At 33.3% G+C, this 27,857-nt stretch overlaps 1 protein-coding gene across 3 annotated transcripts in view; it reads left to right on the plus strand.

Moving 5' to 3' along the window:
* Positions 1-7,848: 7,848 nt before the first annotated feature.
* Positions 7,849-27,857, plus strand: part of LOC143240319 (ras-related protein Rap-1b) — a 28,537-nt gene continuing 8,528 nt past the window's right edge. Inside the window, exons 1-4 of one of the 3 annotated variants that reach the window (XM_076482558.1) lie at positions 7,849-8,031; positions 16,487-16,552; positions 22,378-22,446; positions 26,467-26,523. In XM_076482558.1, the coding sequence (XP_076338673.1) occupies positions 16,496-16,552; positions 22,378-22,446; positions 26,467-26,523 (183 nt within the window). In that variant the 5' untranslated portion in view covers positions 7,849-8,031; positions 16,487-16,495. Of the gene's footprint in view, positions 8,187-16,486; positions 16,553-22,377; positions 22,447-26,466; positions 26,524-27,857 lie in introns of all 3 variants that reach the window. The other 2 variants (XM_076482560.1, XM_076482559.1) reach the window with 2 other exon arrangements.

Genomic DNA, 27,857 nt, shown 5'->3' on the forward strand with positions numbered 1-27,857 from the left:
ACATTTTTTACCACAAGGCGGACTCAACAGATAACCTGATGTGACCTACTCTACAAAGGGACTGTCAATTGGGTGATGCACATTCAACCAACATTTTAGTCCTGTATAATTGTTGTTTTTTGGAAGACAGGAAATTGAAGAATCGTCATAGGTCTGTCCTGGCTGAACTCTTATTTGGAGTGACCTTGATTCACCACCGAATCCTACATTTCACTTTAGAACATTTCTCCTGGACTCTGGATGACCAAGCTGTCGCTACGGATGCCCTGAGAAATTTTGGTACAGGGGAAACTAGAGTGCTTGTCAAAATCTGCTTTCATGGGTTATGTCAGTATGTTCAGCCCATTTGTATTATCGTAAATATTTTGATTTAATAACCCAGGGGTAGTCAGAAATTTGTTGAATTTCTCTTCGTTCCTTGCTTGGCTTATATGGTAATTGAATCTCTTAAGATGATTAAAACTTAGAGAACTTATTTATGATTTATTTCAAATTTGCTTGCATGGATTGCCGGATGGAGAGAAGATTGTTTATTTATTTTTGAATTTCGCACAAAGCTACTCGAGGGTTATCTGTGCTCGCCGTCTATAATTTAGCAGTGTAAGACTAGAGGAAAGACAGCTAGTCATCACCACCCACCGCCAGCTTTTGGGCTACTCTTTTACCAACGAATAGTGGGATTGACTATAACATTAAAACGCCCCCACGGCTGAAAGGGCGAGCATGTTTGGCGCGACGGGGATGTGAACCCGCGACCCTCAGATTACGAGTCGCTCGCCTTAACACGCTTGGCCATGCCGGGCCAGGAGAGAAGAAGCCGAGAAGAAGACCAGAAATACTGTTTTTCTGTTGTTGGACTTGCTGAAAATATTTTTACTTTTGCTTCTAGTTTGGCAAACAAAATAAAAAGCTGTCGTTTGTTTGCATTCTGTGTGTCATGTCAATAGAAACGCTCACACAAATTAGGCATTAAATGTTTACGGGCCCATTTTTAGTGGCTCCACCATCTGCTTTTTATTATCACCTACAAATGTCTCTAGTAAGTCTTGTGAAAGGATATGAACTTGCCAGGCAGATTTATACTTTCTCTTTGCGTTATCTTCTTACATGGATAGTTCAAATGAAATTGTAGCTCCTTTCATAATTAAGTAGTTTCTGTATGAGTTGAAAGAATGTTTGTGGTCATTATGTTTTTGGGAGTAAACTCCTTTATAAATAATAAGCAAACCTCTGGGTATACCGTGACGGATCAGTATCTGGTGGTAACTGCTTTGGTACGTTATTCAAACTATGTTGCAAATATCTTTTGGAGCCTCAGCAAAAAAAAACGCCCTCAAATCACCACACTGCCTTCCACATGCTATATAGGAGGTGAAATACATTGAGGTGTTTATTACCTTTCTTCCATCGGACGTACAACCTATTCTTTGAATCGAATATTTTAAACGAGGAATCATCCATCCATAACATCCTTTTCCTACCATCGACAGTCCAGTTTTGTATTTCTTAGTAAGTTTTACTCTCTTGATAATATTTGGAAATTAAAGTAAATATTTTACTGTTATACGACGAAATATTCCATTCTCGTTGAGCCTTCTTGATACAGTGAAGCATTACCATAGTATTCAAATTTACATTCAGTAATAATATGTAAGAATTAGCTCCATAAAATGGAAAGAATAACAAAATATTTTCTTGCCTTAACACTTATGCACCTATATATAACTCTCTGTAAAATTGTTTCCAGTATTTGTTGACATTGTTATTCGTGTTTATTGGCTTTAGTGTCATGCAACCTTTGAAAAATACGTATCGTTTATATATTTATTGCTCAGCCGTAGATATTGAAAAAAAGCATTGCATAAAACATTTTGTCGAGAACAGTATATTCTAATACCTTGTTCTTTTTGGTGGTTTAACCTAAAAACACCTTCTTTAGTAGAAAAATGGAGCCACATTGAACTAGAAATGTGGTTGAGTTCATAAAATTTCAAACCATGGATATTGAGTTAATCTTTAATAAGACAGCAACAAAACGAGTCTTCCATTGCGTGGAACAAATGTAGAGGAAGCAGATGGTTGGGATGAGCATAGATATTAAACAACGAGAAAATTTTCACTCAAATCATTGGAACCAAGAAGCTGTATCTAGTATTAAAGATGAATACTGTTACATGTTACAATTTCACCACATGGTTGGTAACATCGATAAAAAATAAGTTCCTGTAATCTGGCAGTTTGGGTCAATTTCAGAAAAGTTTCACACAGGAGGATACAATTATAACTACCTCATGAAAATGTGATTCCAAAAGTGATTTACTGATAAAAAAAGGGTGTATATATTGTTGAAATTTACCGCCAACAAGTCGCAGACACCTATTATAAAGATTTCGGCCTACAAAACATCACAGTAGCAATATAGGAGCACCAGAAGACATTATTTTCTTAGTCAGTGATGTCGAGAAACCCACTTGTTGAGAAATTTATATGCAAAAACGGCTCGTTTGGGTTGAGAAAATATTTTACATAGAAGAGCGAACAACGTTTCGACCTTCTTCGGTCATCGTCAGGTTCACAAAGAAAGAGGTAACTGACCGGAAGCTGACCACATGTTTGAATGGGGTTGTGTAACTGAGTGTCGGAATGTAGAGGGCGGAATTAGATGTTTGAATATATAATTTTATTTATTTTATTATATTAATATAGGTATAAAGGCGTTTCTTTATATTGGTTTATTTTGGGTTTAAGTTGTTGTATAAGTAAGGCTTCTTTAATTTTGCGTTTGTTTATGTTTGTTTCTTTATTTAGTATTTGAGTGTTTTCTATGATTATGTTGTGTTTATTTGACTTGCAGTGTTCGAAAACGTGTGAAGGTGACTTTTTATGTTCTTTGAATCTGGTTTCCATTTTTCTACTTGTTTCTCCAATATAGAAGTCGTGGCAGTTATCAGATTGTATTTTGTAAATAATGTTGGTGTGGTGTTTGTCAGTGTAGTTTTTACATAGTATAGACCTCAGTTTTGTGCCTGGTTTTTGAATAAATTTGGTATTAACTGGAATGTCATATTTTGTTACTAGTTTTTGCCAAATGTTGGTTATTTGTTTGCTGATGTCAGGAATATATGGTATAGAGCAGTATATGGTTTCGTGATTTTTTGATTCGTGAGATATATTTACTTTAGTTGGTTGATTTTGTTTTCTGTCTAGGTGTGTGCGTATAATGTTTTCTACGGTTTGTGGAGGAAACTTATTGATGTTGATGAAGTATTGTTTTATTTTGTCTAATTCATCGTTAATCTTATCTGATGAGCATAGTTTTATGGCTGTGTTTATTTGGTTTCTTAGTATGTTGAGTTTTTGTTTTGTTTCATGTGCTGAGTCCCAAGGAATGTCTAGTCCAGTATGGGTGATTTTCCGGTGGATTTCTGTTTTGAATTGTGTGTCGGTTCTTGTAATTTTGAGGTTAAGAAATGATATTTGATTGCTTTCTTCCTGTTCACATGTGAAGTTAATGTTGGGATGTATAGAGTTAATGTGATTGAAAAAATTAAGTGTTCTGTAGATTTGAATCCCGCAACCGTGTTATCTACATATCTGTACCAGTATAGTTGTGGATGTAATGCTGTGTTAATTGCTTGTGTTTCAACTTGTGTCATAAAAATATTGGCTAGAACTGGTGATACTGGGTTGCCCATGCTTAGGCCATTTGTTTGTATATAGTTTTGGTTGTTGAACATGAAGTTTGTCTTTATCGTGGTGAATTCTATGAGGGTTGCTAACTGGTTACTGGGAATTTCTATAGTTGGGTTAGGGTCTCGGATATAGAGTTCTAAGGCTATCTTGCAGGCTTCAGTGGTTGGAACTTCTGTAAAGAGGGATATAACATCGAAACTGGCCATTAAAGCTTTATGATTAAGTTGATTTAGATTAGACTTGAAATTAAAAGAGTCTTTGATGAATGAGCTGGCTGATGTTACATATTTGGAGAATGCCCATGCTATGTATTTACCAAGATTGTAATTAAACGATTCATATGTGGACATTATTGGTCGTAATGGACAATCTGGTTTATGAGGTTTGGGCCTAAGCATGGGCAACCCAGTATCACCAGTTCTAGCCAATATTTTTATGACACAAGTTGAAACACAAGCAATTAACACAGCATTACATCCACAACTATACTGGTACAGATATGTAGATGACACGGTTGCGGGATTCAAATCTACAGAACACATACTTAATTTTTTCAATCACATTAACTCTATACATCCCAACATTAACTTCACATGTGAACGGGAAGAAAGCAATCAAATATCATTTCTTAATCTCAAAATTACAAGAACCGACACACAATTCAAAACAGAAATCCACCGGAAAATCACCCATACTGGACTAGACATTCCTTGGGACTCAGCACATGAAACAAAACAAAAACTCAACATACTAAGAAACCAAATAAACACAGCCATAAAACTATGCTCACCAGATAAGATTAACGATGAATTAGACAAAATAAAACAATACTTCATCAACATCAATAAGTTTCCTCCACAAACCGTAGAAAACATTATACGCACACACCTAGACAGAAAACAAAATCAACCAACTAAAGTAAATATATATCACGAATCAAAAAATCACGAAACCATATACTGCTCTATACCATATATTCCTGACATCAGCAAACAAATAACCAACATTTGGCAAAAACTAGTAACAAAATATGACATTCCAGTTAATACCAAATTTATTCAAAAACCAGGCACAAAACTGAGGTCTATACTATGTAAAAACTACACTGACAAACACCACACCAACATTATTTACAAAATACAATGTGATAACCGCCACGGCTTCTATATTGGAGAAACAAGTAGAAAAATGGAAACCAGATTCAAAGAACATAAAAAATCACCTTCACACGTTTTCGAACACTGCAAGTCAAATAAACACAACATAATCATAGAAAACACTCAAATACTAAATAAAGAAACAAACATAAACAAACGCAAAATTAAAGAAGCCTTACTTATACAACAACTTAAGCCCAAAATAAACCAATATAAAGGAACGCCTTTATACCTATATTAATAAAATAAAATAAATAAAATTATATATTCAAACATCTAATTCCGCCCTCTACATTCCGACACTCAGTTACACAACCCCATTCAAACATGTGGTCAGCTTCCGGTCAGTTACCTCTTTCTTTGTGAACCTGACGATGACCGAAGAAGGTCGAAACGTTGTTCGCTTTTCTATGTAAAATATTTTCTCAACCCAAACGAGCCGTTTTTGCATATAATTATTTTCTTAGAGTTAGGTCTTGACAGAAAATAAGTCTTAGATCATTTATGTATATAAAAGGTTTCTGAGAATCCTAACTGCTCCAATATGGCGGAAAACTTGGAAAGCATATGGAAGAATAAATGAAAACTAGTTACTGAGAAGTACAAATGATGGAAATAGAAAAGCTCAAGAGAGTAAAAAGTAAACTAAACAAAATATTACAAAAGATAACTACCGAATCACATCAAATATCGGAAGCAAGGCTCAACAGCTCATATTTCTTACTTCTGTTCTCCAAATGAAATGTTGACTAAAGAAATACAGTGAAATTTCTTATGATGTTGACGTTTTATAATATTTGTCGATATTTTAGTCATTTTAGATTAACCGTAAAGTGGCCTAAATTATTTAGATTTTTGAATAATATCGTGGCATTGCTCCTAATTTATTACTGGATTTTATACAGTGGAGCAACTGTTTAATGATTATAAACCTGTAGTCCACAGAAGAAGGCGCGACGAATCAAAGAATGAATTAAGTCTATACATCATACAATATGTTTTTGATTTTACCTTTGGTGAAAAGAAAAGAAATCCATACCGTAACTATTAAATAAGTGGTCCGCTGTCTGGTATCTGATAATAAGTTAGGTGCAATGCCACAATACTATTCACACATCTAGATTAATTTAGATACCATATGGTGAGATAAGGGCTTTAAAATCACATGTGCGATAAAATACGGTACATTAATATTTACTTAGAAAGTAGCAAACACATCTGTTCTGTACTGTCTTTTTGTTTCTTTGTCGTTAAGCGCAAAGCTACACCATGAGCTGTCTTTATTCTATCCACCGCGGGAATGGAAGTTTGATTTTTAGAATTATATATTTAAAAACGTTTTTAAATATATAATTTTCTCTACAAGTGGGTTTTCTCGTCATCACCGATTTTTAAAATGTTATACATTCACAAACTAGCTAGCGAACCACTGGAGAACCTTTTTTTTTTTTACAATTTTGCGAATATCCATCTCATGTTAATACCACTATTTTTATTTTGAAATCACATTAATTAGTGTTTTAATTTGTTTATGATTTAAAAACTTTTCAAACTTTAAAAAGATTTTGATTAGTTTTAAAGCTGGGGAATATCTCTCCGTTTTCATAAGAAATACGAGAGTGCTTACGGCTAAAAGCGCAAAATGCGATATTAATATCATCCTCAACCATACACCAGCAACAATAATAATAATTAATAAATCACTCATACCTGAGATCTTGGTGAGGGCTTGAAGCCACAATGTTAACTTAATAAGACAGTTTAAAATATCTATGGAATTACAGGCCGTTTTATTTTAAAAGAAAGACAACGACGATTTTGTTACTGCGGATTATAATAATAAATAATCATTTTTATTATTATTTACTATATATGGTTTAGTAAAAGAGTTATACTACTTTATATAAACGAAATTTCACACGTTATCTTCCTGCTGTCTCTAGCTAAGTGCATCTCTAATGTTATATGATTTTCTGTTTGAGTTTTGTATATGGGTAATTGAAAATGAGCTAAAAAGTCATGATATACCAAGTTGTCACCTGCCCAAAGTATTCTGTAACCCTTCATTTTTTCCCTCAGTTGATCAATTAGTTTAATTACAGTATTTGATTAAATTTTGGTGTACTGCTAAATAATTAGAAATTATATAGTCTTAGTATATAAATGTGATTTATGTAAAAGGGTGTTCGTTCGTGCCCCCCGCTAGTACAGCGGTATGTCTCCGGATTTAAAATGCTAAAATCAGCGGTTTGATTCCCCTCGGTGGGCTCAGTGGATAGCCTAATGTGACTTTGTTATAAGAAAACACACACTTATTTGTTTGTTCTTAAGCGCAAACTTACCCAAGGGGCTATCTGTACTGTTTCTGACATAAAAATTGCACTTTTTTTTTACGAGAATAATTGGAATTTAATCTTTTGAACAATAAGTTAATATAAAATATATTAAGTAGTGATTTAAGTCTAGAACATGTGCTGTTTGTTATATGATGAAATAGCGGTTTTGTTTGTTTGTTTGTTTTTGAATTTCGCACAAAGCTATTCGAGGGCTATCTGTGCTAGCCGTCCCTAATTTAGCAGTCTAAGACTAGAGGGAAGGCAGCTAGTCATCACCACCCACCGCCAACTCTTGGGCTACTCTTTTACCAACGAATAGTGGGATTGATCGTCACATTATAACGCCCCACGGCTGGGAGGGCGAGCATGTTTGGCGCGACTCGGGCGCGAACCCGCGACCCTCGGATTACGAAGTACACGCCTTAACGCGCTTGGCCATGCCGGGCCTGAAATAGCGGTACACATGCGAACTTACAACGCTAATAACCGGGTTTCGATTCCCGTGGTGTGTAAAGCACAGATAGCTCATTCTGTAGTTTTGTGCTTAACTTCAAACAATCTTTTTCCTACTTCGTTCGATATTTATTGAAATTAGTCATATTGAATTTTATGTTCTTTTGTTTTTAGTGTTTGTAACTAGTTCTAGTGAGGCACGGGTTTCCTTTTTTTTTTGTAAGACAATCTGTATTTTAGTTTTTAAAACATTTTTTTTTCTGTTTTTATATTTATTAAATGCTTTTTGTTTAGTTCCTTACACTGTACCCTCTACAAGTATCGAAACCGTAGTATGGATGTATAATACGAATAGTACTAATAAAAGGACATTAGATGGATACGAGTGATACGTAAGCTTGAAACTTATTTAAACTTAAATTTTTAGGCTTATGAATAAGTCTTATAATTAGGGTGTTAGTAAGGCCAGAGAAGTTGTAAATTATAAAAACTTTATTGACTTAATTAAAAATAAAATACATCAAAACGGGTCGTTGGTGATAAAGAAGTGAGTAAATTATTATAAATGCAGTCTAGAAAGTATGTTGTACGAAGTATTTGAAAAAACACTAAGACTTATATTCGTATAATGTACAAAATTATAACAGTACAAATGTATACAGATTTAAGCCTGATATTGTATGTTAAACTAACGAAATAAAACGAAAAGACTGGAAAATTGACAGAGTAAGATCCTATTATTAAGAGTAACACCTAACAGTGCTGATAGATGTGGTTTTGTCTTGGATTTTAGAGAATAAATTTTAGTCTGAAAAAGCAAGGCATCTTAAAACTGTACGGTTTTACTATTACAAGTATATGTCGTAATTAAAAAATAAAATTACTTAATAAATTCTTTGATATACTACAAGTTCAATAATTAAAAAAAGCTTTTATTATTAATAGTACCAAGCAACATATCATAACTGTTTTATGGGCCATTACTTGTTGTTAAAGCATTAGATCAATCATGCAGAAATTGAACATTTTGACGTCACAAGCCATTAAACAAATTCCAGGAAAAATTTGTTGTTCAGAATGAATAATTCATTTTTACTCTTTCCCCCCCCTATTTTTTCTTTAGAAATTTTGTGGGGTCAGGATAGAGGCTTACCTCAGCACTTGAATGACCTCTACCAAATCACTCAGTAAATCAAATACTTCTACCAACAGAGGAAATTTGGAAAGGAAATCCCTGTTCTGTTATTAATAAAATATCAATACAAATGAAGTCAATAATAAAAAATGTTTGGTCAGTCAGAGTGGATGTTCATAGCTGTCTTTGGATGGCTGTAACCTCCCATGAATACTATTAAAGCTGCTGAGCAACATCTGAACATGATTTTATTATTTTGTGCAAATATAACAAGAAATTGTTGAAAAAATGGATCAAACTAATTACAGTAAATACTGCAAAGTACCATCTGTAGATTGTAAATCTTAACCTTAACACAAGGGCTTGAGTGACTTTTAACTGCTATGCCAAAACCTACTGTCACACTACTGAGTTCTGTACTTTACAATTCAGTTAACTACTCTTTTCTGTGCCTGCCACTGATTGTGATTTTTGTAACTAATATTATATGTGACAAATTATCAAAAGCTTTCTGGAAATCGACATTCATTCATACAGGTAACGAGTAATGTTTTCAAAATAATTTAACATATTTGTAAGTTTGGATTTCCCTTTGATTAATCCATGTTGGATTTTGTTATATCGTTCAAACTCCTTACCTTGAACTTTATTTGAAACATCTTGCACCATATTAAATGTAGTACCTTAACCAGACAAGGATTTTTTCAGAGTTTTAAAGGAAGCATAGATCAGATATGTGAACCATTATCTTTCACTTTTGTTTCACCAGATTCTCAGGATTAGAGATTGTTCTTACTTTGTTGGGGGGGGGGGGTAATTCTATTGTGTCTGCTAAAAGAAGTTTTACAAAAGCATTTAGTGAAATATTAGTTTCTACTTATGGTCCTATAATCATTGTTAATTTAAATAAGCAAAACCAAAGACCCAGTTGCTGGTTCATGAAGCTCTCTACTAGGAACAAGAGTCTAGTTTGATTGGTTGTAATTTCTGTTTTTCATCTATCTTGCAATCCATATAGTTTCTTCCTAACCCTTACCAGTATATTTTCTTTGGTTATCTTCATTTGATTCCTGATCAAAAGCTTTTTCAAATATTAATTAAACAAAATCTGCATTTTTTCCACAATCTTTTTAACAAGTAATATCCATGAAAGAAGTAAAAATAATTTTCTTTGGTGGATCCATGCTAGATTTCTCTTCTATAATGTGACATGCATCACCTATCCACAAAGTGACTTGCTCTATAAATATATACTGAACTATTACTTGTTGTTTGACAGTGTTTTAGTTCAGACTTGCCCTTTTGTTTGTTTATTATTGCATGTTTGACTTTGTTTTTATCAAGTAGTGGTTATTTTGCAACTTAATTTGATTTATCAGTCAGTTCAGATTGCTTTATTTCTAAACTCAAGTTTGATTAAACCTTTCTTTGAAATGAATTCTAAAGTTAGCCTTATTACTTTGTGGGTTGCAACAGTGACTAGCATGTTTCTTGGGTTTCAGGTGCAGGTGTTCCTATAATGAAGTTATCTGCTTCTATGTGTCAGGAATTCAAATGTTACATGGCTAATATTATCCCTAGACTTTGTCAAGGCTTCTACTGAAAGTGCTGCACCTTTGCTAGCTGATGAAGACTTTGATCATCATTTACTGCCTTGAAAGCTTATTGATCATTCTTGTTCTCAAACTAGGGAGTTATCTAGGCCTAATTTGGTCTTCATGAATTTTATGTCCTAGGCTTTTATTGTTTTGTCATTTTTACCTGTTTCTTTTTTACTTCATCTTTCCTCATTACTTGAATGAGTTTCCATGATATTTGAGTTCTTGCTAGTCCATTGATCTTGCAGTTATGTAAGTAGTTTGTCATTTCATTTCCCAAAGGACTTTTGATTATTTTATCCATTCTTTACATTGTGCTGTTGTTATCCTGTGGACTTTTTGGTGGAGGTACCTTTATTCTTCAATACTTTAGCCAGCACCTTGTCTTTGGCTGTGGTGTTCACCACATGGTTTTCTTGTTGTTTGGACATTATAGATCATGATGGCATACTGGCTTGGGTCCATTTGGCCTCAGCTTCTCTTAGGAATTTATATATTTGTTCATTTGATATTGAAAATGTTGATATTGTCTTAGATGTTATCAAGCCTTAGGTGACATTGGTCCACCAAGATTACACCTTTTCAAATAATGTAGCCCATTTGTTTTTGGAGCCTCATATTCCTCAAATTTTCATTTGTTTCCATACCTCTTGTTTCTCAAATAGGAGAAAGGAGAATTCATTATATAGCCTCACATCCTGTCTTATCCATTTCAGGGTCCTTTTCAAAATGAATGTCTGTTGTCTTCTACTTTACAATTTAATTCAGTGGAAATTTTGGTTCACCATTCCCATCACAGTTGCATCACTTACAATTCATGAGGTTTTTATCCCTTTTTGAGAGTGGTCTTCCATGACATTACTAATCCCTCTTGATCATGCCTATATGAAATTCCTTCAGTGGGCACTTCATGAACAACAGAACCTTGATCAGGATTCTCTTTCCGCCCCCAATCCACTTACTTCTTCTAGATCTGTAGTAGTAGCTTAACTAAGCTCATATATTGGCTTATGTGCTGCTTTCTTTCCCTCATTTGGGTCTACATTTTTTCTGAATGCATCTTTTTGGTGGTGGAGAGTGTAGGTCAATCACCAGATAAATTTGGGCTATTGACCTGCATATGAAGCAGTTTGCATATCTCTGTTCTTAAACTTCTTTTCTTATGGTGGGTCATATGTAAATTCTTTCTTCTCACCATTTTTGAGGATCATTCCTTCAGACCTTTCTGAAGTGGTGGCATGTTCACCCAATAAGGAGGCACCTGGTCCAGAGAACTGTGGTTTTATGGTGCAAAGCAACTAGGTGCTCTGCACCTTGCTTTTAGGGATCTTTACCATTGGTGAAGTTTCCACATAAATGCACTTGCTGTGGGCCTCAACATTAAGATGCCTATATTTTGTTCACCTGTACCTCATTTACTGACTTTTGCAATCAGTGCCTTCAGCCTGGATTGGTCACACAAGTATCTCTTTGTGTATCCATCTATCCATCTGATTACTTTATTGGGTGATTTCTCTTGTCCACTCTAGTCCTTGTCTGATTGCTCACTCTTGGCCAACTCAGTTTTGTTTTCTGTGGTTACAACAACTGCTCCTTCCCTGTCCCTTGTTTTCCTCCATTCTTCATTGATCTCAATCACATGTCCTACATCTTAACCTTCACATTGTTTCTTCACACCTAGCCTTCTTTCAGTCCTTGGAGAGATTATCTATTTTCACATGTTGAGTTACTTTCCTTGTTAGCTAGTTCCATCTAGTCATCTTTTATGTAGATGTATTTATGCAATTGGAACCTATTCCACAGTTGGTCCATTACCAAGGGATTTCCTGTTGACAAGCCTAACATGGCTCATGTAGAAGACATTTTTAGCCTGCCTCTTCAGTTGTGGGTCTTCTGTTTTATTGCTTTCTGAATGTTTAACACCTTTATCCAATACCTTTCAATTTTTGATACCTTATGGTTTTTACTTCCCCTGTTCATGCATTCCTTCCAGATACATCTCTTTCTTCTTCTTTTTTTACCTTTTTGGATTGTGTCAGTCACATAGTCTAACATTTTCATGATTCCTTCTCTTGGGCCTGTGAATGTTGATGCTTTTCATAAGCTTTATTATGCCACTTGTCTTTTCCTTTATCTAGATTATTCCTTTCTCCTGAAGACCTTGGCAACTGGGAATGAGTATTCTTCCTTTCTCCTCTTTCCCTTCCTTCTATTTCCTGTCTTTACCCTCAAGCAGATCCATAAAGGGTTCTGTGTTCAATCAGGGCTCTTTGTTTTTATATAATCCATATTGCCCCTTCTTGATCACTTGGCAATTTTCCTCCTGTCATGGTCTGTCAGTTTTTACTTTTTTATTTTGATCTTTCTTTTGGGTTTGATTGCTTTTCTTCCATACCTTCTTTATCCTGTTCATTATTCTAGTTGTTCTTCTATAAGATCTGATATCTCCCTTTTTTCCTTATTTCTCATCTTTATTGTCCATTGGAAGAGTTTCTTCAATGTGGCATGTGTACTAGTATGTTCATCTCCAACTATCTTCATCATATCATGGTTTCTTCCTCATTGGAGTTTTGTATGCCACCTGTATCTATGTTTCAGGCTTTGGTGCAACTTTAACTAGTAGGTTTTTATTCATAATTTTTATTTTTCATGGACTTTTATCTACTTTTTATTACATGGATCCCACTCATGACCAGGTATTCTTTAACTTAACTCTAAATTTGGACTGTACAGTTGCATTGACTCGAGCTTTATCTTCCATAGCTCCACATTGCTCATTGTTGAGATGAGGTATTTCACAAGATCACTTATAGGTAAAAAATCTTGTTATGTTTGCTTTATAAATATGCCTTTTCTAGACCACATTGCCCATAAGCTTTATTAGAAAATGAGAAGGGGTTAGCTATCTGTATCATGATTGAATAAATTGGTACAGTCTGTTTTTGAAAGTAGGGTTTCATGGTCACCCATTGCACTATTTCAGGTGATGATGTTCTTCAGGACTCCAACACATTCTTAACCCCTTTTCTTATGGTGGAGTACAAGAGTCCTTATCGTATACCAGTTCTAAACCACTGGGGTGGTTTATCATGGAGGTATCCTCCTGAATGGGTTTCATGCTGAGATGGCTATAACCATTCAGTGAAGAATAGAGAAGTGGTGTTCTGCAGATGTGGATGACATAATATCCTCCAATTTGGGATAATCAATACAGCAGAATGAGGTGTCAGTTACAGTTCACCCCTTTGATAGGGAGTCCTTACATGGATGTTGATACCCCAAGTGCAGGTTTTGGATTTAAAGTGAACCAATCAATGTAATTCTTCACCCAGGTTTTGGGTTGTCTTTCTATCTTCCTGGATTTCTTCCATCTGTGTTGTGGGTAACAACAGTAGTATGCAAGATTGATTTGGTTCTCTCCTTGAATATCCTTTATTTTCTTTTCTTACAGAGATGTTATTGCCATTTAAATGGTTCAAGCTTGTTTCATGGTTGGGGGAGTTGATTGCATGCAATAGAAATCCTTTCTATACTGGACGTGAAGTTCCTGGGTCAGTAGCTCAGAGATACTCCTTTTGTCACACTTGGGAATTGGAGTGATTTTTAATTCCCCAGTTCTTGAGTTTGAGGTGTAGATGCCATGATTCTCATCTTACCCTAATGTAGATGTCTGTACTTCACAAGAAAGATTAAGATGTAGTTGATTTATGGAGTACAGTCTGCCTTGCTCTAGCTACTCTACACCAGGGGCGCATTCTTGTTTACCCACTTTTCTAATGGTTGGATTGAGTTACATCATTCCTTTGTTAGGATCACTTTGATACCATATTCTTTCATACTCGGCTACACTCCTTTAATTTTCAACCCTATTATCTGACACATTCCACAAGGAGGAAAAGTATGCCTGGTTCAAAAGTGGTGTGGTTCCTCTCTTCAGATCTTCTACTCCAGATCTCTCATTTAACTGTCAGATGCTTTTGAATGGTACGTCTCTATTTCTCTTACACCTGTCTCTCCTTCTAATCAATGTGGCGTTTTAGCGATTCTTATGAGTGGAGAGAAGTAGCATATATCAAACGTTATAATCTCCCTATACTGAAAATGTATTACTGATAGGTAGTTACTTAACTCTTCCTGCACTTTCAGTTCTTCCTCTCCAAACACTTCTTTGTGCTTCCTTTTCCTGCCAGACATCAAGTGCTGGTGTGGTAGAGGCACATAGTAGGAGTCTCATGTGTAACATGAGTGTAGTATGCTCCTGTTAGTGGAGAGGTGATGCATCATGATTTACATGAGAGACACATTGGAAAGACTTGATTCTAATAGGGGGCACAGAAGGCTTGTGAAATGTGTAAAGAAAATGTTTCCATATAGTAAGCAGCAGTAAAAAAGAATAGCTAATTTTGTGGGTGAATGGAAGTTCCTGTCCAAAATACATTTTCAGTATAGGAAAATTATAATTGTGAATTTGTATACATCAGTAGTAAAAGTTAATTGTAAACATACACACATTTCAGGCAATCAGAATTAGACTTGCTCTATGTTTATATGGTTAGATATTTTAGCTGTCCAAAGCTGAAATTTGTTAGTTCAAGACATTGAGCTAGTGGAATTTTACACTTCCATCTAAATCTTTTCTATATATAAGTGTATAGATATTTCAAACATATTTTCTTTTTTTTTGGGGTGGGGAGAGTATTCACTCCAAGAGATGATGGATTCATTTATGGAACAATGTACTATACGGAAGGAAAGATGCTGGTACTTTGTTTAAATTTAGGATAGCATCATATATAGATATAAGAACTTGATTTGGTTATTGGGTTTAAATGTTTTAAGGATAATTTGGAGTCACAACATCCTCAATGGGCTAAAGGCTTCTCAATATTCCATGGTGTTTAATTAATTTTACAGAACATCAGATGGCTCATGAAAGTCATCTTCTAATCTAAAAGTATCTTTGGGAATACTCACTAGTTATTTCTCTTTTAGTGAATTTTAGTAATTTAATCTAATTTTACATAAAAGAAAACCTGGAATTGTTTTCATTTAGTAGTATTTTTTTCAGTTAAGAAAGATTCTCTGTGAACTAGAAAATGTTTGTTTTATACTACATCTTCTGTTTTTGTACAGTCGGTGTGATTTTTATTATGAAAATCAGAAATACTGGCTACTAACTGTTTGTAATAAAAGCTATATTCACTCTTTTACTGCTTAATTAGATTTAATGGTCAGTTCCCTAATAGGTGTCATTTTTCCATCAAAAAACCTCATATTTTAGCAATATATTTTTCTGTATTCTGCATTATGATATATTACACACATTATGTATATTGATGTTATGGCATCAATAACTTACTTAAGTTATGGTAAAAGTGGGTGAAATTCTGCCAGCAATCACTGGTACTTAGTACTGGACCTTTTTTCAAAGCAGTATCAGTATCAGGACTTATTTGAGTTTCATTGTCATTTTTTATGTCAACACATAAGTTTTTCTTTTCTTTCCCAAACCAGGTTCACTTACCCAGCTGAATACCTCTGTAGTTTCTTGAATTTCATCTGTGGGTAAAATTAGAGAGAAAATATGACAATCATCTGATATCTTTATGCATGAGTGGCATGGGTGCCTCACATTGTCTGCAGGCTGGGACCCTAGTTGAGGGATTGTTTGTACTTATGTTTTCTGCCCATGTTTTCAGATGTCAGTATATTTATTGCATGCAGGCACTTCAAGCTTATGGGGGGTTGGATTTTTGCTGTAAAGGAAGAATTATTTTGACAACTGTAGAGAAAAGTCACTCTTTATTGTTAACAACAGTCTTCCTTCAACTGTAGTCACTGCCTACAGTGAAATGGTTAAAAATATATTTCAGTAATAAAGCTTAAATACACCAGTATTGAAAAGTTTTACATCCTGCAACATTTATTATGTATAAAACATTTTTAACACAATATGCTATTAATATAAAACTTATTTTTAAGATGCATGAAATTGAACTTTTTGGATTTTGAATAAATGGTTTGAATGTCTTGGATAGTATGGTAAATTTGTATTTTATAATTATGTGTGAAATATGTTTTAATTGTATATTGTTTTCCTTTTTTTGTATAAAGGTGAGAACAATGAGGGAGTACAAGATAGTTGTTTTAGGAAGTGGAGGTGTTGGGAAAAGTGCCTTGGTAAGTGTTAAGAATCCTACATGTTAAATTGTTCTTATAGTATTTGCCACCTGCTAGTACAGCATTAAGACTATGGATTTATAATGCTTAAATCATAGGTTCAGTTTCCCTCAGTGGACTCAGCAGATAGCTCAATCTGGCTTTGCTAAAAGAATAACACTTATAGTGTTATAACTAAGTTCAATCTTAGTGTTGAAAATATTAGCTCTTTTACTGGCTTTAGTATTTTACAAGTGATCTAACTTGTATATATGTATTAAAAGTAACTTTTTATTTTAAATAGAATCATATATGATATACAGTGAGACATACGGTCTAAACTAAGTTTAATATGTTTTGCTATTGAATAATTCCTAATCTTCTTGCATTTTAAATTTGACTAAAAAGGAAATTAGCATTTATAAAAAAAAATCTTGATTAAAAAATCTGAATAGTCAATATTATAACATTTTCGGGCAACATGGGACCTGTTGGTCCATCCCAGCTGTTCCATTCTATAAACTAAACTAAAAAAAACTATTAATAAACAAATTTGAAAAAAGTTAAAGCCAGCCTGTATCATACAGTTATGTATAAAGCCTTCTCTTAAACTCGCTTAAATTTACTGCTTACAGAACATCTGCAGGTAATCCATTCCAAAGACTAAAATCATCCTGTTAGAAAAATAAACCTTTTAGCTGAAGATGACTCCTACTCTGACAAAATTGATACTTGTGGCCCTTAGTTCTACTGTTCTCACCATTATATGTGAAAAAAGATGATGCATCAACACTCTCAAATCCCTTTACAATCTTAAACACCTCAGTTAGGTCTCTCTCTGTAACTCTTCTTTTTTTTCAAGAGAAAATGTCAGAGATTCCAACTTTTCCTTGTATGGCAACCCCTCCATCCCAGGAACCATTCTAGTAACTTTTCTCTGAACTCCTTTCAACAATTCAATGTCTTTCATGAGGTGAAGAATTCAAAACTAAACATAGTATTCCAAATGTTGCCTAACCAGGGACCTATACAATGAAATAATAACTTCTTCAGACTTGTATTAAATATTTTAGTGGATACAACTTAAAATTCATATTGCCCTACCACTAGTAACAGCACACTGCTTGGATGGCTTTAGAGATTGGTCAACTGTAACACTGAGATCCCTTTCTTTCATTACACTGTTAAAATTATTCCAATCCAAAGTATGCTTATAATTCAAATTATAATAATCCATCTGCTTTATCTTGCATTTATTATAATTAAAACCAATTTGCCATTTATCCAACTCACTAAATGATCTAAATCCTTTTGTAAATCAGCAGCATTTTCTTCAAAGTAGCAACATTCAAGACCTTAATAAAATCTGCATATTTAAGTAATTTATTGATCATTCTTTCATCTGTGTCATTAGGTAAATGAAAAAGATGAAAGGTTGAAAGACCAAGCCCTGAGTTAGCTCACTTGTGACATTTATCCAGTTTGACTGAACTTCATTTGGAAGAAAATGGGATTGTTACATTTTCAGAAAGCATTTGACAAGATGCCAGATAAAAAAAGGCTTTTAAAAATCAAGATGTACTAAATCTACATACTTACCTTCTACTTAATCAGTAACCTTTTTAAAGAATGTCAAAAGAGTTTTAAGTCAAGATTTTACCTTAAAGAAACCAAGTTGACTACACAATAAGATTCTAAACTTTCTTAAAGCACTTTATAAATCATCTATTATCAAACTTTCCAAAACTTTTTCCACATCTGATGTAAGATTGATGGGTTTATAATTACTAGGGCAATTTTTATCACTTCCTTTGAAAAGAGGAGTTACATTAATTAATTTCATTTTTCTGGTATATCCCCCTATTCAAAGTCTGTCAAAAATAGTAGCAAGTGGCTCACATATCCAAGCTTTAACCTCCTTCAAAACATTTGGAGAAATGTTATCTAGCCAAGGAGTCATCCTTTTTTATACCTCCTATTTTTTTTTTATCAACTCAGAATTAATTAATCATCTTGTTTCATATTGTTTCAGTTGTAAGTGCTTCAAGATATAGAATGTTACTTAAATCTTTGTTAATAAAAACCAAAGAAAAACAAAATTTAATAACCTTATCATCTTATAACCATCAGATATGAGCCTTCCAAAACATACTTACCATATCCTGACAGCATAGCTATTCATTGACATCAGCTTTGCCTGTCTAAGCATGGTCTCATGTGCTCCCATCTTTTATTTCCAACTTAAATGCCCTTGGACATTTTTAATTTGCAAATTTCTTCACCCTCATCAATGTGGCTTACGTCAGGATTCTGTATGTAAGCATCTCACTTAGATAATTACTTTTTTTCTGGGGAGAATATGGATTCTGTTTTATTACATGACAGGATGGATAGGTCTTGTATCCTCATTGCCAGTTTGCTTGCCATGGTTTTCTGCCTCCTGGTTGAATCATATTTTTTGTTTGCTGCATATTGATATCATAAGTTGGAGTTGGCATGTTTGTAGGACTTTTTCTCTCCCATTAGATCCTGCTATATCCTTGAAACTAGGAAGAGCAATACATCTATTTCTACAATTCATTTGAGGTCTGTTTCTCACTTCTGCAGTCAAGTATAATCTGACAGTTTGTTTTGGCCTGTTAGGTGTGGAAGTGTCATGTGACCCACTTTACCTCATTTTTATGGTGATCATATTTACTGTTTTCATTGAGACCCTTCACATTCTCTTGAATTTTCCCATTTTGTTGGAAATGGATTCCCAAAAATTCATTTTGCATATTTTGGCCTTCACAAGTGAAAAAAATGTGCTGAATCTACTAAGATGTAACTTAGAAGATTCACCACATTTGTTTTCATTTATCCAGAGGGGAACATTTATGGGCTGATAATCAGACTTCATTCACTGCTTTTCTGTCATGTTCTTTACATGCTCAGGTAGTTTTGTTTCTGGGAGTGTTTTTCTACTCCGTGGCCATTTTTAACAGCATCTACTGGATTAGGAGGAGGAGGTACTTTTGTACAATCTTGTCTCTTCTATTTTCAAGGAACCCTTACATCTTGCTTTCACTGGATCCCACTTTGTGGTACATGTTGTCCAGACAACTGTGCTTCCCTTAGTCCATTTCCACACTAGAAATCAAGTTGATTGAAACAGGCTCTGTAGAAGTGAGTTGCTCCATAAGACCATCTAAACACTTATCAGATGGTATTACTATGTTATCATGGACCACTATTCCTGGACTATCAGGACTAAAGCTAAAGGGGATCCTGCCTGTCCCTGTCAATCTTTGGATTGAATAAATCAAAAGTAATTTTGTTTTTAAGAACTTAATGAACTTGGCTCACCTATTGCATTGTTTCTCAGGACTATCCAATACATATTACCTCTCTAGAGTCAACTAATGAAGGTAGGGGTGGACAGAGGCTGTTCCTCTACTCATGGAGAAGAGGACAAAGTTGGGGCCCCTCCAACCCTGGTCCCTGGATATTTTCCCCAGACTCCACAAAATTCTATCAGTAATTCCGGTTCAGATTTGATACAAAAACTATCAGGTTGGGAGGGGGGGTGAGTGGGTGGTGCATGCCTTTTCTCTTTGATCAATCTTAACATGTAGTGTTACTATCCTGTGTCCTTGGTTGAGCACATGTTCCACGTCCTCTCCTTAATTCCATGGACAAGCAAAATACTCCTTGCCCATTTGGTTGGGGAGTAAAAATGAGTGTTCATAATCCCAGATTGGATGAGTTATGTTCATTTGGTTGAGTGAGGCATACGTGATCCTACTATTCCAAGTCTGGGTTGTTGCCTTTTGGACTTCATCAGATGGAAGAGAAATTTTGTCATTTCAGTTTTACTTACTTTCTTGATGTGATCCCATTAATGTGAAATCCATCAGTCTAATGTTACAGGTTGGGATCCAATCAGCAGTATATATATATATATAAAATTTGAGTCTAATAGCCCTAGCCACCAGCATGAGATTTAGGAACCAACACCAAGTTGTGGAACCTCAGTTATCTCTTTGGGGCAGGCCTATAATGATTACTCATATACTGTTCCTCTCTTGATACAAGAACTCAGTTCTGGGTGAAGAGCTTACTTGTTCTGGATGTAATGTTGTTCTCCCACTTGTGAACCATGATTTAGTACACCATTGTTCAATGCAAGCACTTTCTTTATGGATCATGCCCACACTGGCTCCTCTGCCTTCTTAATATGGAATTCTAGCTACATTGTCAGCAGATGGTAAGAATGCTTTGTAAGTTAACATTTTCCTAACCTGAGAATGTATTTCCAATAATACTTACCTCCACTGACTCTCTCTTGCCCTAGTTCCTCACCAAGAACTGGTGTAAGTCTCAAAAAAGTGATTACATTATCTAAGTGAGGTGCCTGAGTACAATACCAGATAGAGGGTGCATTGACAAAGGTGGAAAGATTACCAAGAACATTTAAGTGCAGTATAAAAATCAGATCATGTGAGACCAATACTTAGATATGGAACACTGATGTGGAAGAATAGCTTTATTATCAGTTGAGGCATGTATTATTAGAAATACATTTTCAGTTTAGAAAATGTTAACTTACTTTATCACCCCTCAAGTGTACTACCCCATCCTGACATTTTATTTACCCTCAATGTATTTAAAGAAATCCTTGCTGTTATTTTTTATATTTCATCCAACCTTTTGTCATACATCCTTTTTGATGTCTTAATTTTGTATTTCACCAACTTTTTATAATCTTCTAAACTGCCTGTCATGCCAATCAGTTTAAATTTCTTAAATTTATGGTGCCTTTCTTTAATTTTATCTCTTGCACATTTTGTGAGCCTACCTGTTTTTTTTTTATTTACAGCTGCCCTTTTCTTTCTGTAAGGAATATGCTTACCTTGAAAATTTAAACATTGGTTTTAAAATTTTCCACATCTTTTCAGTGTTACCAACCAACACAACTTCTTAATTTACAGCAAATAATTGTTTCATCTTTTCAAAAATTCTCAGTGTTTCCAACCAACACAACTTCTTAATTTACAGCAGATAATTGTTTCATCTTTTCAAAAATTGCTTCTTTTTTTTTAAATCTGTAACCAAAATATCATTATTCATTATTTCCATATTCACCAAAACATTGAACCTAATAGAGCAATAATAACTTGAACCCAAATGTTCCCCAGTTTCCACCCTCTGGATCATTTCTGCATTTGAAGTTAACAATAAATCTAAAATAGCATTGTTTCTGGTAGGCTCCCTGACTAATTGGTTTGACTCTAGCATTTTGTAATCTTTATACCTGAACTTAAAATTACCTATAATTATTACTTAATCAATAGCTGTAATCATAATTTTATTGTAAAATGTCTAACTGATTTCATCAGTATCATTTGCTGGGCTTTAACAAATTTCTTTTAAAAGCCTTTTCCCTTTATATCCAATAATAGAAATGCAAATGGATTCAATTTCCTTGCTATTATCTTTGAAATGGTACCAGTCTCAAAGTTTTTACTTGCAAAATGTTGAGAAAGTTTTAGTTTTATTGAACACTTTAATAAAAATCTGTGTTAATTGCAGTAGTTGAAGTTAACACACCTGATATTTGTGTCAAAATAAGTTCATATTTGTAGTTTATTTTATTTTTGTGATTGATAACATGATTAAAATTATCTTATTAGCCATTAGCAAGCTACTAAAACCTTAAAAATTTAAAAGTACTAAAATCTTAACACAGTGTGTGTGTGAAGAAAGTGATTGCTGAAATATATTTGTTGTTTTTAATGTAAATACTGATTTTAGGTGTTGGCTGTATTAATTGTTAATTATAACAGTTATATTTGTGTTGTTTTTAGACAGTCCAATTTGTTCAAGGTATATTTGTGGAAAAGTATGATCCTACTATTGAAGACAGCTACAGAAAGGTGAATGAAAGCTTTTATTGTTCTGAAAGAGCCCTCTACATTTTTATTAGTGCTCAAATTGTGATTCTCAAAGTGATAGCAAATAGTATAGGGTGTTTCCAAAGTTAGTATACATTGGCTTAACCTTTTAGTGATGGGCTCGGTATAATATATGTGAGTTTGTATACACATTTACACACATTATTAAGTATTTATACCATAATTTTTGATATAGTATGTGTATCTTCACAAAATTTGGTAGTTTTTTTAAATATTGCAAGTTTTTATTCACAAAAAATCATTGTTTTTAATCAAGTATTTTTACCAAAGATGTGTTTGAAAAAATATTGAGTTTTTCATTACTAGTCTGAGTGTGAAGTGATTTTCATGTTATCATGAAAAACTATTCTTCATCCCATAAATCTTGTATATAATTTGTGTAATCTCTGAAATCTAAATATGTTTCAAATATTTGTTTTCAGTAAGACTGTATTTTGTCTCTTATTTTCTCTACCATAACTATGTGGGGTCTGTAAATTCAACAGACCTTGTAACCACCAGAAAAATAAAATAGGAAATAAATATAAAGTATGCCTTTTCATTCTAGAGTGACAAAAGATTGTAACATGAGAATACAAATATAAATTGTTTAAGTCTCATAATGTTATATATTTATTATATTGATCTTCCAGTTGCACCTGGTTAACATTAAATAACTTGTATTAATGAGTAGTATGTGCAGTGATGTAACCATATCTAATAATATAAAATTAACCTTTAGTCTTGGCTATGTTTAAACAGACTAGTATTTTATAATGTACAGCCACATTTTAATTATTATATGTTGTATATATGTATAAATTATTACTATTTAGATTAAATTATTAAACTTATTTTTCTTAAAATATATAACAGTAAATAAAAAAATAAAGCAAACAATTGTCTCTTCTAGCTGTGACCTCAATTGCTGGTTGAAGTAGTTTGCTAAGCCTTTTAAAATTTCACATATGGAGAATATCAAATGATATATTTTGTTTTGGGTTTTACAAATACAGTTGAATAACCAAAAAATCATAAATTACTATATTGTTACCATAGAATTCCACTATAATTTATCAAGCTTAGTAAGTAAGGTGTACTTAGGTTTAAAAAAATTAAATTTTTGAACAGACTAAAGACACAACATACATCCTTCAAATCTTGGTTCGAAAGACTCAGAAGGCCTACTAACACATTAAAATGGCTGCGAAAACTAGTAGAGAGACATTAGAAGCTGTTCATTGGTTTTTCACATGTCATATATTAAAGTAATGTAGTGTTTCCAAAAGTGGAAAGAGGTGAACAGGGCTGCTGTGTTTGATTCAGTGCATAAGCCATATTTCAGCTACATAAAAGTTATGAGGTTTTAATTTTATATTCTAACTAGTCAGTTTTGATAATTTGAGTTTGTAATTTGTACAAAACTAGAAATTTAGGACTTTAACATCACAAACATCTAACTTGAACCAGTGCTGCATTCAACATACCACATAATTCACAAAAATCAATAATTAGGGGTGTTCTTTTAATATTTCTTTTCAAATTAAGAAATTAACTAATGTATGATACTAAAGCTTGACTTACAATCTACAGTTTGATACCAAACATATTAACATAAATTCATAAAAATAGTAGTTCAATAAAGTTTTAAATGCAAGTCAACAAATGCAGTGACATGGCTTTTGATCTGTGACCCATTGCCATAAGGTTAATGCCCATACATGTTCAAAGAATGTGCTTGCAAAGTTTGATCTTAAAATTGATATAGCAGTGAAAGTGTTTTGCCCAGATAATATCCATATGTTCCTCAATACTCAGTATTGTTACTTAAACTAATCTTTAAACAAGAGTACTGTTAACCTCCTCATCATCACTGTTATAGTCTTTGGGAAACCCTATCAGGGTATCATGAAGTCACTTCAAGTGAAGTTTTACATATAACTTTTGTTGTATATTTATCTATTCAAGTATTGTGAAAATAATTTTTTATATAGTTACCACTTCGTGGAACTATTACATTATTGGAAAAGTAAAGATAACCATATAATTCAGATATTTCATTTGCAATGAATATGGTTTTGCCAGTAAAAGCATCACCAGTTAAAAATCATTAATTTAATATTCTCAACTAGTTTTCCAAAATCATACAAATTAATTTTGATTTCTATCTCAGTAGTTGTGTGTTTATTTTTGGATAGTTTAATATTTTGTGTTAGACATTTTACCATTACCAAAATGTATCTCAATAAACATTTGGGCTCATTATGTATTAGAGTATATCACTGTCCAGAGAATGGATCTTAACATTTTTAATGATGGTAAAAAAAAACACAATAATTGGTGTTTGCTAGGTTGGTTTTTAGTAAAGGTGGATGAGAAATATTCTAAAATAGATTTTTGTAGTCGCTACATTTACATTTGCAAAATAACAATACTTAATCCCAAATTGCAAAAGTATTATAAACAAGTTACATTTTTCTATGAAGTACAAACAATTGTGATGTTTCATGGATTTGTGTATTCATAGTTTACCTTGAACAAAATAAAAATAATTTAACCCTTTCACTGTTCTATGCATCACATGATATTTTAGTTTTTCCTATCATCGTCTGAAATCCCAGCTGATATTTGGTTGTACCAGTAACTCACAGATGTCACCCAGAACATACGTATATAGTGGGAAGAAATGTATATGGTGTAAATGTTAGGCACATATGCAGTAGTTTTGATGACTTATTTTAAAGTGCTAAGTAGAATATTTGTACAATATAGGAACTTTATTGATGACCAACACTTTACCAGTGTGTGAAATAAGAGAAGTCTTCTCATCTTATCTCATGGTCAGTGAGGGTTGTCCCAAACCTGACGAAGAAACCTCCATTTCTTCCTTACTTTGCACACAACCAGGCAAAACAGAGATACTTAAATGCCTTTAGGTGTTTATTTTTGTATGATATACTCTGATTCCATAAAGTAAGAAAAATGTAAATGTTTTTCAAACTTAGAATGGGGGATTTTCTTTCCCACCTGAGCCAGTGAAAGGATTAAATAGTATAAGCCAAGAACAGCCTCTCAGAGCACTTTTAAGAAGTTTGAAGGTAAAAATATTTGATAAAGAATTATGTTTAGAAATTGTTAAAAAATTGTACTAAGTAAAATAAGTATGGTCAGATTATGTGGAACAGTAACATTTTTTCTTTCAGTTATAGTTAATTAATTACTGAGTAAGATGCCACATATGCATGCTTTTGGTAACAGAATTGGTTATAGATGTTCATTAGGCAATTTTGACTGAATGAACATTTTTTGTCAGAAATCATGTGGAAACTAGGGTTAAAAAATTAAATTTCATGTACTAATTCTTATTTATAACCAGTTTTGTTTAATGTTTTCCATCACTGCATTATTTTTTTAATTTTTTGTTCGAAAATTATAGAAATTCAGTGATGGGGCAAAATCAAGCTTCAATTTAATTTCTAAGGGATATGAAGTGGTCAATTGGTCCATCTCAATTTGTATTACATACCACCCTTCTTTAAACTACATGAAGAAACCTATTTTCTTCTGAAATCCCATTCTATATTTAAAATACTTTTCTAATCCCTAAATTCCTTCCATAATGCATCTTCTAAAGCATTTCATAAGCTGATCACTAAAGAAATATGGCCTTTGCTGAAGCCATAGCTAAGTTTTATTTACTAAGAAAATGTTATCTTCATAAACATTTTTGCCCCTCGCTATTACAGTGGTAAGTCTACGAATTTACAATGCCAAAATAAGGGGTTTGATTCCCCTCGGTGGGCTCAGCAGGTAGTCCAATGTGGCTTTGCTATAAGAAAAAAAAACACAATCATAAACATTTTTCTCCTTATTTATTTTTTAAGTGAATAAAATAGATGGAGAAAAATAGTAAGCTTAATATATCAAATAAAATCTATTTTCCAGCAGAAGAAACTAATTAATTTGTATATGTGTATTTGCATATATGTTTTTTATTTTTAGCAAGTAGAAGTAGATGGACAACAGTGTATGCTAGAAATCCTGGATACAGCAGGAACTGTAAGTTGAAGTTTCATCTAGTTTTCATTGTTCGTTTATGAAGTTAAACATTACCCTCATTATGTTTATTGCTAAATTCCTCTCTCCTGTGATTTATTAGGAATAGTAAATTTACTTGGTACTTAAATATTAGCTCAAAACTACAAAACTTTATATCCTAGAGGTTTTGAAACATGGACCCTGATGAAGTTTTGTATATTTTTCCTAAAATGATACTTTAAAACTACTTGTGTTTCTAATAGCTTAAATCTTAGATATCCCATGCATGTTTTCTAATATTTCTATCCTCCATCTTGTCAGCCTGAACTTGTGATAGATCTTCAGCTTGGGAAAAATTGTTTTAGGAGAGTTGGTAAAAAATATTGTTTGTCTACTTGGTCATGTGTAATGAATCAACAACTATTGTTTCTTGTAGGGCAACATAGCTGCTAACATGTGTGTGCCTATATATATATATATGTGTGTGTGTGTTTATATATGATCAGTCATCTTTCACTTTCAATAAATTACTGTGTGTATCTGTGATTATGTTGTGTGCAGAATAATGTCACAGGATACAAGATGTCACATAGTATTATTATCTGTAGTTTTTTTTATTTTAATATTATGTACACAAAATGTCTAAAACCATACATTTTATATGAGATAAATATTTTACACATGGTATTTAATATTTGTTCCTATTTCTTGTCCATGTCCTGTTGGTCAGAGTTAGTGTGCTTTGGTGATTAAAATCTTGTAATAAAAATACTAATTGATACTCACAAGCACAAATTCCAATAACTATATATTAATGTTATAAAAATATGCATATAGAATCCTCTGAAAGTATCCTTGCTGTAACAAATGTGATGTCAGATGAAACAAAGGCTCAAGAAATCTTAATATAAAACAACAAAAACTCTTAACATGAGTACTTTCAATAGGTTGGTCTTTCGTCTTCAGTGATAAATTGGGAATGGTGGTGTATCTGAATGAGTGATGTTATGAAGGTCACCTGGGCTTCTGAAATGCTCTTACCTCCTTTCACACAAAGTTACCTTGATTCCAGTCTGCCCTCTAAGCACTGCTAAAACTTTTTTGCTAACGGTGTACCAGTTTTTATATCCCATGAGCTTTGTGCTATTTTAGAATGTATTGATCGCATGACTCTCCTACAGATCCTATTGCACGATCTGTACTAGTATAGCTAACTCCCTCCACTATTATAGAAGCTCCTTGGTTAGCATTCTATCAGATATTCATGTTTTAATTTGCTCTCTGTAAGACTGAAAATTTTGGTTATGTTTTATCACAAATTTATATCAGTTTCAACTTCAAGTTAGGCATTTTGG

Source organism: Tachypleus tridentatus, chromosome 13 (genome assembly GCF_004210375.1).
Source record: "Tachypleus tridentatus isolate NWPU-2018 chromosome 13, ASM421037v1, whole genome shotgun sequence".
NCBI classification, from domain to species: domain Eukaryota; kingdom Metazoa; phylum Arthropoda; class Merostomata; order Xiphosura; family Limulidae; genus Tachypleus; species Tachypleus tridentatus.